The sequence below is a fragment of the Furipterus horrens genome, unplaced genomic scaffold (assembly GCF_987537825.1).
Source record: "Furipterus horrens unplaced genomic scaffold, mFurHor1.1.pri manual_scaffold_2, whole genome shotgun sequence".
In the NCBI taxonomy this organism is placed as follows: Eukaryota; Metazoa; Chordata; class Mammalia; order Chiroptera; family Furipteridae; genus Furipterus; species Furipterus horrens.
Window position 1 is genome coordinate 146,798,041 of NW_028327172.1, and position 12,978 is coordinate 146,811,018.

Sequence of the window (12,978 nt, forward strand, 5' to 3'; positions counted from 1 at the left end):
GGACAAGAGCAAGGCCAGGGAAGAGGAGGCAACCTCTGAGCTGAGCATGGATCCGGAGAGGGTGCAGATGGCCTTCTAGGCAGAGGTTTGAAGTGGACAGGGCTCAGGTCCAAGACAGACACCCAGGCTGTAGACTTCAGTTGGATTAAGCCAGGGACAGCCTCACACTCCATGTTAATGGTTTTGCATTTTATCCCAAAGGCAATAGGGACCCACTGAGATTTTAAAGAAGAAAGTGACATGATTACATGTGTGTTTTAGGAACCTTGCAAAAAACCACCATCAGAAGAAAAGCTTGGGAGGCAGAAGAGGCAGTACTGTGGCAGGTGAGAACTGTCAAGAGAGACATTCCCACAACCCAAGGAAGGGATAGGGAGGGCCTATATTAAGGACTTGACAAGAAAGATAGAAGTACAAAGCACCATGATGTTCATTCTTGGATATAGAAAAAATAAATTGAAAAAGACATGAATAATCTTCATCCTCATGAATTTAGAGAGGTAAAACACATACCATGTGAAATGCTAATTAAAATCAAAATGTGGAATGTGGTGTGTGAAATGAGTGGTACAGATAATAGTGCTATTATACAAAGCACTATCGGGATTCAGAGAGGTCTCTGTAGCTGGGTTCTGAGTGTGTGTCTAGGATCAGGGCGTGGGGATGTCATTCACATAGTGCAAAATCGTTCCAAACAAGAGGAATGACTCACGTGAAGGCCCAGAACAGAGTAAGTTGGCCAGGCCTAAAAGAAACGAAAGAATGGTGTTGAAGGGCAGTGAAAGATGAGGTAAAAAGTAATTTAGGAGCAGATTGCGGAGGATCCTTAGTCAGAATTAAAGGGCTTAGGGGAGACTCCATCTTCCTCAAAGTGAAAGTCCAAGGAAGAACTTTTAGTGAGTCATGATTAGGGTTTTGATGAAAAAGAAATTTTGGAAGCAGTTATTGGTGACAGTGTTTAAGATACAACGGAAGGAGCAGAAGGAGGATGGACAGATACAAGGCCTATTAGGAGGCTCCTGCAACACTTCAGGCACAATAAGGGCCTGAACACGGTGGGGCCGGAGAGAAAGGAGTGGGGGGAAAGGGACTGCACAAAAGACAGATCATCAGAAATCATTTTCTGGAGCCTTAGTCTTTGTTTCCAAAAAGAGGTCATACGTGTTAATTCTTTTATTATGGGTGTCCTTCCCAAGCCTCCCCTTCAGACAATGCCATTTTATAACCACAGCTCTTGTAGTCGCCATGCACAAGTAATTACTGGTCTGGGATGTATTTGTTTCTTTAAGTGACTGTGGCTAAAAAATTGAGGATAAAAAGAGGAGATCAACCTTTGAAGTTCTGCCCTAGGTGGAAAAATAAAGCAAAACCAGGTGTTAGGGAAACCACAGATTTGGAAACGAGAAAGGACGACGAGGTAATTTTCCGTACACTTTTCTCATGAAAGTAGATGTTATTCCTTATAGAAATACTTTCCCTGAGGAGAGGCTGTTCAGAAGCTCTAATTAGACTGGATATGTCAAAGTGTTTTGAAATGAATAAAGCGTTCATACATGTGTTAGGTATTAGAAGGAAAATACATGTTATTGCCCTATCACTTTCTGACTTATTTGATCTTTCCTTTAAAATAATGCTGACCCACTATTACTCGAGAATGCATCAGAGTCACTGGTTGAGATAAGTTGGAGATAAAGTGTGGTCTATTAAAATAACATATAAATTCAGTCTGGGAAAATAATAGACTTCAAGAGCTAAAACCTAAACCAATGACCTCATAACCAATCATCTATGTTAATGAATCCAGTTTTGAGTTATAACAAAAATACCATTCCATTCTCCTTTCAAACTACTTAGTGTACTAGATTTTACTACTCAAAATTAGAAGATTTCATATAAATTTTTCATGAGTTATAAAACTGTTAATGCTTTTTATATAAAGGAACAAAATTGGCAAATAATATTTTTTAATTTCAACATTAAATGACTTTTTAACTTTTACCTTTCATGCCTTAAAAAAGAATAACAACCTTTTTAAATGTTTGCTGAATATTAAAAGAAAGAAAAATCCTGCATCAGTTGTTCAGGTTCATATAAGACCTAATTGCCTCCTACACTCTAATTTTGCCACCAGTTTATAATTAGCATGCATTTCTCATGCACGAGTTGACCCAATTACATAACAAATTTTGCCTTTGGGGATCGCTCTTGACTGCTAGTCTTCTGTCCACCATACAACTCAATTTCACACCGTCAGCATCCTGAACATGGCCACAGTCAGTCTCTGTCAAAATGATTTATTTAAATTACAAACAGAGACCAGGTCCCTAGATAGTCATCCCCACCTTCATGCTCACTCTTACATGCAGCCTAACTTTAAATCAAATCTTTTAATAGCCCACAGACACTGCTATTCAATTATTAGGCCATGTTTACCTCCAATAATCTAATATTTTTGAAGTTAATTCACAAAGTCTCAGGGACCTAAATCAACGGTATCCACTTCAGCTTAATAATGGACATATAATTTATTTTGCATTCTAAGAAGTCAGTGAAAAATTATGTGGCCTCATTGAAAAACTAAAAATAATTAAATTTAAATATTAAATTAAAGAGACTTTTTTCTATAATTTTTTTTAAAGATGTCAATCTTGGTTTTGTTTTGTTTTTTGGGGTTTTTTTTGTGTGTGTGTGTGGGGAGGGCGTAAAGTAAGTAAGCATGTCTTATGAATGTGTATGCAAAACTGAAAATGGTAGTAAAAAGGGTATTTGGAAAACAGGAGAGATAACTAAAATCAGATAGTGACGGGGTAATGGAAAGAATATACAGCAGGTTAAAATACTATTGTCTGTGTTGTCAGTGATTAAGAAAAGGGGTTCTAAAAATTCCCACTGACGCTAACACACACAGGTGCCCGTGCACAATTTTTTCCTCTGTGAGTCGAGGACAGGAACAAGTCTTGACAAATCACATAATGGTCCACTTACTATTTTAGTCAGTCTGTAAAATACAAGCTTTGTCATCTAGGTTTTCTTCCTTTTCCCTTCATAAATTATTTCTGCACCACCTGAAATAAATTTTAAAATAAACATCTAACTTTTATCTACAGCACAGAGACTGTAAAAGTCTCTCGGAGTTGGACTTTACCATTTCATTTCACAATTTACCCACAGACTGTCTCAACTAATTGAAAGTGCAGTTTATATTAATGTGTGAGCAAGCAGAATGAAATACATCAATAACCTCCGCAAGGCTGGGTGAGTCCCTCAGACAACTTCAGTGACTCTGCCTGGCCCTCCTGCTGCTGGTTCCCTGAATGAACTGCTTATAAATGTGAAGGTGGCAATCACCTGAATTAGAAATAGCCTTTACAATTACCCACACAAGCGAGAGCTGTAAGGACAACAGAAACAAAAGTTTTATAAAAAGTCCAAAAGCACAAGAACTCCTCAAGTCACGTTTGTATGTTGTCCTTTAAGAACATTTTCCTAAAATATCACTAAGTAAAGAAAATGTGGAGATGTACTAGGATATTTCTGTCATTTGTGAATTTATGCCCTAGAATTGGGCCAGAAGGTGGAGGGGAGAGGAGGCAATAAGACAACTTCTGGAATTTCATGGAAAAAAATATTTATGTGGCAATCAGTTCTGTTTCTTTCCAACCATTCAGTACATTCTGTAATCTGGCCTCTTTCCTTATTCTTTCTGCAGCTCTACCCAGTGAGTAATATAGCAGAAGAATTTTAAATTGCAGCATTTAATAAATCTCCCAGGTTCAATATGTTGTCATTATAGACTCCAAAAGAAGGAAGTCAGGGCTAAACCCACCCTCCCCCTTTCATTACACACAATTTAAAATTTACAGCTGTATTTTATCCACATCTCACAAACACATGCAGACTGAGTGGGCATTTCCAAATGACTTCAAATCCCAAACAAATGATTCTGAGAATGTGAGAAAAAAAATTTTCATAAAACTGACACAGACACATGCAATCAAAAATGCCCATTCACCCATATTACCCAAAACATGTAGGAGTTGTCATTAAATCCCCTGTTTTATATCTTTAAACTTTCTTTAGTCCAAAAGGGATTAAAAGGAGCTCAGAAAGATCCAGACAACATTCAAAGTTAAATAAAATAAAAACAAATAAGAAAATAAAGCAAGCGGAAAAACAAAGATTGTGAAGACCCTGGCTTAATGAACCCACCTACATCATCCTGTATTCACCTTGGAGCTCAAATCTCATACCCTTTATAGTTTCCAGGATGAGCATCCCAGCATCTCCTGCAGAAGGAGTCTGGTGTCTGTCCAGTCTGGACATTTTCTCACCTTCTTCATCTCAAAACAGACGCAGTCCAGGCCACTGTCAAATATATCTGTCTGGATTTGGCCAACATATTTCAATGTTTGGGTTTATCTGAAAGTAATGTGGAAAACTGAACTAGCCAAAGTACCAACTTTCAGATTAACCCAAGTTTCTTACAGAAAAAAAAGATCCTTGGATAATATGGAAAACCCCATGAGGTCACGGAAAAGTTCATAAAGTTGCAGCCTTATAAATCAATAACAAATTCACTAGACCTCAGAATACTTAACAGTTTCCTTTCCTCAAGAGAAATCCCTAACAGTAATATTAGAAAATTTATATTTTTTACCACTACCCAAATATTAATATGCCTCATCATACTAAAAGTACCACTTGGAAGACTGCTATGGTTGCTAATGTAAAGACAATTGCAAAGAAAATACTAAGAGACCTAAATTATATGCTTTAAAAAATCAGAATTGGCTGAATTATAGGTTGAATCTAAATGGTATCTTATATACTGTTATGTATATAATAAGTATAGATTTATACATACCTGTGTTATAAGGGTATTTTGCATAATGAAGAATGGATCTGCAAACAGCCTCTGGTATTGAATAAAATGTATATTCCTGCTAATGATAAAGGTTGGTGAAATAATCAGTTCTTTTTATATTAATATGAATACTGTGTTAATTTGAATATAAATTAAAAGGCTTACCTTTGAATGCACTGCAATCCTTATATTAGCTGTCACGTGGATGTCTTTAAGCAGCAATGTTTAGCTCTTTTTGAAATAAATTTCTTGACAGTTGAAGGTTTATAGCTTTGTCTTGTGAAGCATTGTTTTTATTTTTTAATAAAAATTCCCCAATAATGATGCAAACAAAAGAAACACTACTGACTATAATGGCCAGTGGACTATAGAGTATCTTTAATTTGCATTTTTAAAAGCAAAAATGGGTTTCTGATTTAAGGAAAGAATGAAGGAAAAGATGAATGAGGGGAGTAATCTTCAGTACTCATAATCGGAGGGTTGTTGAGAAAGGGTAGAAAAACTAAGGGACAAAAGTCATGAACCCCTAAAATTCAACCTTTTCTCTTCAAAGGAAAAAAGTCCTTGCTAAGATAAAATGTCCATTTAAAAAGCGAACAATGGGTAAACATTAGGGTATATGAAAAAATATTTTTATTCAGACTCCTCTCACCCTCTATATGTTTTTTAAACATCATTCTGTTTCTGAACTTTAGACAAATAAAATCCTTTCTCAAATTATATACTATCACTCTATCTGCAAATTGTCATTCTACATATAATGATGATGGCCAAATATCAACGCATTTGAAACCATTTCCTAATTAAACATTTTCTGGAAATTAAGGCTATATCACTTATAACATTTAGATATACTAAGTTTAGTGACTGTAAAGTGACATGCAAAATAAATTTCTCATGAAAAATGCATATTTGCATACACTTTTTTTTTAGTATATTTATTGATTATGCTGTTACAGTTGTCCCAATTTCTTTCCCTTTGATCCTCTCTGTCCAGTACCCACTTCCCTCTAGCAATCATGTCCATGGGTCATGCATATAAGTTCTTTGGCTTCACCCTTTCCTATATTATTCTTAACTTCACCCTGTCTATTTTGTACCAACCAATTTTGCTTCTTAATCCCTGCACCATTCCCCATTTCTCCCCCTTCCCCCTCCCAGCTGATAACGCTCCAAATGATCCCCATACCTATGATTCTGTTCCTATTCTGGATGTTTGCTTAGTTTGTTTTTGTTTTTATTTTTTAGATTCAGTTGTTGATAGTTGTGAGTTTGTTGTCATTTTAATAGTGATAGTTTTGATCCTCTTTTTCTTAAATAAGTCCCTTTAACATTTCATATAATAAAGGCTTGGTGATGATGAACTCCTTTAGCTTTACCTTGTCTGAGAAGCACTTAATCTACCCTTCCATTCTAAATGATAGCTTTGCTGGATAGAATAATCTTGGTTGCAGGTCCTTGCTTTTCAACACTTTGAATACTTCTTGCCAGTCCCTTCTTGCCTGCAAAGTTATTTTTGAGAAATCAGTTGATAGTCTTATAGGTACCCCATTGTAGGTAACCGTCTTTTTCTCTCTTGCTTCTTTTAAGATTCCCTCTTTATCTTTAACCTTTGGCATTTTAATTATGATGTGTCTTGGTGTAGTCTTCTTTGGGTCCAACTTGTTTGGAATTCTCTGTGCTTCCTGGACTTGTACATCTAGTTCCTTTGCCAAATTAGGGAAGTTTTCTCTCATTATTTTTTCACATAAATCTTCAATTTCTTGCTTTTCCACTTCCACTTCTGGCACCCCTATGGTTCAGATGTTGGCACGTTTAAAGTTGTCCAAGCGGTTCCTAAGCCTCTCCTTGTTTTTTTTTTTTAATTCTTGTTTCCTCATTCTGTACTGGTTGACTCTTTTTTTTCTTCCTTATGTTCCAACTCATTGATTTCAACCCTGGTTTCCTTCCCTTCACCATTAGTTTCACGTGGACTTTCCTTTGTTTCACTTAGCATAGCCCTCAGTTCTTGCTTTCTGTATTTGCCATACTGAAGCATATCTGTCAAGTCTGTAAGCATCTTTATCACAAGCATTTTGAACTCTGTGTCTGTTAAGTTGGCTATAGCCTCATTACTTAGTTCTCCCAGTGGAACCTTGATCTATTCCCTCCTTTGGCCCATACTTCTCTTTCTCTTCAACTTGACAGACTCCTATGTTTGCCTCTGTGTCTTAGGTAGAGCTGTGACACCTGTTACATTGTAAGGGGCAGAGCCTTAGTTATTCGTCAGTGTGGGGGCAACCGGTTTCACCATGTTGTGGCACAGAATGTGGGGGAGGGGTCTGAGAGGGAATAATGTCACTTGCTCAGCACTCGCCCCTTCTCCAGGCACCTCTCCCACTTCCCATATGGGACTGGTGCCCCTCTAGCTGTTGCCCTGGTTGTGGTTCCTAGAGTGGGATGGGTTTGCAGACGTTCTAGAACTGTGGGAGCCTCTAAACAAACCGACTCTGCTGGGAGATCTGCAGTTTCTTTCTCTGCCCCCTCCCCTACTGGTTTGCACAGTTAGAAGCAATGAGGCTTTATTTTCCCTGGTGCTGGAACTGTGAGCTGCGTGGTCTGGTCTGGTGCTTGGAGTGCTCCCCAGGTGTCCCTCTCCACTTTTTTAAATGCGTGACTGTGCTTTTCTCCAGCCAGGCACCGCTGCTGTTGCCACCACTGCTGCCTCCACTCTGCGTCTTCTCCACCCTGGCTCCGCCCCTCCTACCTATCTGGATGGGTATTTCTTCTTTATATCTTTGTTTGTGGACTTCCATGCAGCTCGACTTTCTAGAACTTCTGGTTGTCTCCAGTTTTGACGGAGTTGTATGCCTTCTTAGTTGTGGAGGGAAATGCAGTGTGTCTACCTACTCCTCCATCTTGGCTGGAAGTGTCTGCATATACTTTTATATCATGTACACAATTATTGATTTTCATTCATATTTCCTATAAATACCTAAGACTGAACTAATTTTTTTCTGAATAAAATACATTTTAACAAACTTTGTTTAATACTTTGAAAGAAACATAATCAGTCATAAATTACAAAAAGTTAGAATAACTGTTTATCCACCTTTAGTACTGAATTAACACTTTTCAATATCTAACATGCTTTGAACTTGTTAATATCAATTTTCTTTTTCAAAAAGAAATATATTACTGAATAAGACACAGCTTTCAAATTCAAAGCAAATTCATACATAAATATTTATTTTAAAAATTAAACTTAATTCATTTCTATAAATATCTAATTTAAAGTATGAAATCTTATTTATATATAATGAGCAAATATGAGATTTCTCAAGATACTTGATCTTATGTGTATATATTCTGAATGCTTATCCAAGAAAAAAAAAGAAAGAAATAAAAGAAACTCATCAGGTTTTTTAACTATGCAAGTCCTCATTTGGAAGAATTCAAAGCTTAGAACCATTCGGAATGGAATAAGATGTTAAATTACAATAGCTTCTTTTACATTAAAGGAATACAGTCATTGCTATTGAAGTGTTAGGCTCTAGGTAACTGTGACAAAATCAAAGAAGAAATTTCACAGATGAACTTGGCACATTTTATGAGTACATTGAGTACTGCTTACATACCAAAACAACAAGAACACTTTCAAGTCACGCAATCACACTTTCTCCTTCAGAAACACAAGTTAGAGCCATCACATCACTGAACAACAAATCACCTACATTACTGATTTGTTCCTGAGTCCTCTTCAGCCTCTGCAATTCAGGCGTGTCCGTGACGATGCTGAAGCCCCTCCCTTTGCTTTCTTCAAAATCTCTTTTGTATTTGACCTAATAGTGGGGGGATAAATAAAAGAAAAAAAAGAAAAGAAAAGTAAACAGAGGGATCACAAATCCCACTCAGGACAGGTCAGGACCTACAAAGCTGCTAAAATTGGAAGCAATGACTCCAGACACAGCTCAATCAGCAGAGTGAGAGCCAGGAGCATAGCCAGACTGCCTGGTTTATATCCCAGCAACTCCACAGACTGTGTGATCTTAGACAAGTTACTTAAGCACTCTGTATCTCAAGGGTCTCATCCTTAAAATGGTAGCAACAACAATTTTTAAATAATGCTATTTAACAGGTCCTAAGGATAGGGTCAAATCTACTAATACTTGTACCTAGCCAATAACAAGAAAGCAAGTGCTCCGTAATAGTTATTGTTATTATCATCATTGATAGTTGTACTACCCTCCTATGCCCATCTTGTCAGTGACAAAGCATCATTTTGCACCTGGACTATGGGGGGAAAAATACATACAAAATCATCAACAGCTACCCCTTCCCTTACAAAGTTTTCATTCTATTTCATAAAGTAAAGTATGTGGATATGATTATACACTACTAAATTGCTAAATGTCAAGTATGTAAATGCTTATGAAAGTATTTATAACGTAGACCACATCTAAAGATTGAAAGGCTTCAAGCTCATGCCCTTCGCATACTGTGTGCCAAGGTACGTAAGATTTTTTTTTCGGTGTTTAAATATACTTCTTTTCTAATCACAACCCAGGGAAGCTGTCTTTTAGTTTCCTCGAGGGACTGGAATAGCTAATGCTTAATCTTACTAGAGCCCCATCGCCTATTATTAGCATAATGACAATAACTGTCACACCAGTTAAATATTCTGCTTGTTAATGACTGAGGTGCTTGTATCACTCTGACTATTCTTATTTCTTTACAAGCCTAAATATTCAGAAATATGAAAACACATTTTTGATAACTCATTTAAAATTCATAATTGTCATTTTCAAATTAAAACTTATATTAATAATTAACATTTAGGGTAGTTAATAAAAATATGATTCTGTAAGTATAACTTTCAGTATAAATTTTAAGTCTCCTTAGTTGAGCATGGAATGACTGTTTTGTATCTGTTTAAATATTCAGTTCTCTCAAGCATTACTGTCCTTACGACGACTAAAAAATCTCCCTTTGTGAGAAAAACTTTATGGGGGAAAAAAATCCCAGATAAGGACAAGTAGAAAGATACAGAAAGCCTCATTAGTTTAAGCTTTAAAATATGTAATTTTCTTTATATTTTGTATTTAATGTATAAAAGTACTGAAACCTTTACTTTATTTTCCTAAATAAAAGGCCTTTACCACATTATTTTTCTTCCACAGAAAATGCTGAGTGAAATTAACTTTCTAACCCTCAACCTCCCAGCATATGTAAAGATACACACGCCAGTATATTCTTAGTGCTTTATGCCTAACTAAGCAGAGAAGCCATTTAGCTTTACTTGAAGTTAGCACTAAGGCACATAATAAAAGTAAGAAAGATGGCAAGGTTGTAATAGCAACAGGCATGAAGAAGTAAGAAGAAAAATCTATAAGCCAAGCTTTAACATCATTAATGCCAGTTTCAGAGAAAGCACAATCACTTATTCTTTCTGTGATTAGTTTGGGTTTTGTTATGGTAATTTCAAAAAAAAAAAAAAAGAACTGAAAAGAAAAACCATTAAATCCCAGAATCATAGGTTTTAAGTTGATAACCATTTAACAGCCCTTTCCACATTCACAAAACGCATAAGAATCATGATTTGGGCTTGCATCATTTATACTGAAGCGAATACAATCAAAATCATAAATGGTTTGCAGACTTTTAGAAGATGTGTAATCATTTTTAGTACCATGATCCACAACCAAGCCTCATGCAGTCTCGGCACCAACCCACCGAATCCTTACTGCATACAGGGGGCCTGGTAGACATTAGTCAGCAGTTCTCTTCTCCATACTCCCAGCCCCTTAAATCCTAGCTCTCTACTGGGTCTAAAACACATGACACTTGGTGACAAGGTCAAAATCTTATTCATCCTTGTAATCTCAGAACCTAGCATATGGGAGTTAATTGATAAATAATTAAGAAAGGGAAAAAGTGAGGGAAAGGGGAGAGAGAAAGAAAAGGGGTAGAAGCAGAGAGAGAGAGAGAGAGAGAGAGAGAGAGAGAGAGAGAGAGAGAGAGAGAGAGAGAGAGAGAGAATCTGGCCCAGTTCCAGATATAAGAGAGGAATCTCATATTCAGGGACAGAAAAATGAAGCCACTTGGCTGCAGCACCCAGTGAAGGGCAAACACCCAAGAAATTAAGCAAAGAAACACAGATCTAGCCCAGATTTGGAAAGAAATTGCTGGCCATAGTTCCTGTCTTAGTCCAGTCAGGCTGCTATAATAAAAATGCCATAGACTACATGGCTTACAAACAACAATTTCTCTCTCATACTTCTGGAGGCTGGGAAGTCCAAGACCAAGGCACTGACAGATCTGGTGTCTGGTAAAAGCCCACTTCCTGATAAACAGATCACTGTAACTTCATGTAGTGGAAGGGGTGAGGGAGCTCTGTGGGGTCTCCTTTAGAAGAGCACTAATCCTAGTCCTATGTCACCCTCGTGACATAATTACCTGCCAAAAGCCCCACCTCCTAGTACCATCAAATTGGGGATCAGGTCTCAACATAAAAATTTGGAGGGGACACAAACATTCAGCCCATAACAAGTGCTTTTATAGACAAGCATTCAACATTAACTCAGCAAGTATTCATTGAGCCTCAGATAAAACTCTTCTTTCCTCAGTAAAAAATGCCTTTTCTTCCCTAATGTGTCAGGACTGGATACAAAATGATCTCTGGTCTCTCCCATTAAAAAGTACTTCATGATGATCCCACAAATACCAATGGCAGTATTCTTAGAATGCCATTCTCTGTAATCTCCATTTCAAATGTTCATTTAGTCAATCCTTTATTTACCAAAAAAAAAAAAAAAAAAAAAAAATTAAAGCACCTACTATGTGCCAAACTATTCCAGATGTGGGAACAATGTTCAAAGAAGAGTCAATAATCTGACCCCTCATGGAGCTTGCATTATAGTGAGAGAAATAGAAAAGACACAATATCTATGTATGTTGAATAAACGGTATGTTAGTGGTAAGTCTAAGAGAAAAATAAAGCTAGAAAGGAGGTGAGAAGGGTCAGGAATACTGTCCTTTTAGATAGGGTGGTCAGGGAAGGCTCCAATGGAAAGGTAACATTTCAGTAAGACCTGAAGGAGGTGAGGGCTGGACGCAGAGCAGCAATGTGGCAGACTTCTGGTTTACCAGGCTCTTTCTGGCCCCTCTATTAATCAACTGGAGTAGGCAGACCAGAAGGAGGAGACGATTAGGGGCAGACAATTTTGGTTCTCCTTCCCCAGCTGTCCACTATTAGAGAATGATCAAGGACCAAAGACGGAAGAGTCCTTGGGCCCAGCCTCAGAGACCCCAGCCTCCCCAGCCAGGTGAGCTGCACACTCCTGTCAGAAAAGGCCAGGAAGCACACAGGAGAAGAGAGTTCAGAAACAGAATGTGCTCTACCTGGGAAGTAATACAGTCTTAGTTTCTTATGGGCTTATCCTTTAAAAATGAAGAAAGGTACATTGAAAATGCATTCTTAAAGTCAAATGTATAAATTATACACAATAGGCTATATGATTTGCTGTATTTTTCTTCAGAAGTAACATAAAAATGTATTTCAAATACTAAATGCTACCTAATGTTGACATGTTCTGTGTGTATGTATCTGTATATGAACACACACATGCACATAAATATTTATCTTCCTGTACTATGGATCAGAACCCCAAATCGAAGGTCAAAAGACCTGAATTTAAACCCTAATTCTGTTCTGTGATCATGATTTGTTCAATTTCTCTAACACTCTTGATGTCCCAGCTATAAAATCGAAAGAGAAAAGAAAAGAAACATGCCACAAAATGTTTGGAGGGTTAACATAAAGGATGTGTGAAAACATCGAGCAACGACATGCCTTTAGTGGGTCATTAGCAAATATTAGTTTCCTCCTTCTTGCTGAATTTAAAAAGTGACCTTTGTTGCTTAAACATGATCATTTCTGCCAGTGTGTGTGTACTCAGTGGTATTTTGTGTTTGGAGTCATCAGCAAGTAACACTCAGAAGTTCATACTGAGGGGGAAGCTAGACACCAGGGTGGTTCCAGCTCAGCATAAGAAAAAGGCTCACGGTGATGGGAAAGGAAGATTTAAAATACAAAATGGTAAGCAGAGCTGCACAATGAATTATTTGCTAATTCT

The 12,978-nt window shown here is 37.2% G+C and overlaps 1 protein-coding gene across 2 annotated transcripts in view; it reads right to left on the reverse strand.

The window, feature by feature from the left end:
- NEBL (nebulette) overlaps nucleotides 1–12,978 on the reverse strand; it is a 354,758-nt gene that overhangs the window by 156,559 nt on the left and 185,221 nt on the right. For both annotated transcript variants that reach the window (XM_090266581.1, XM_090266580.1), the window contains exon 4: nucleotides 8,578–8,685. In XM_090266581.1, coding sequence (XP_090122707.1) covers nucleotides 8,578–8,685 — 108 coding nt within the window. The remainder of the gene's footprint in view (nucleotides 1–8,577; nucleotides 8,686–12,978) is intronic.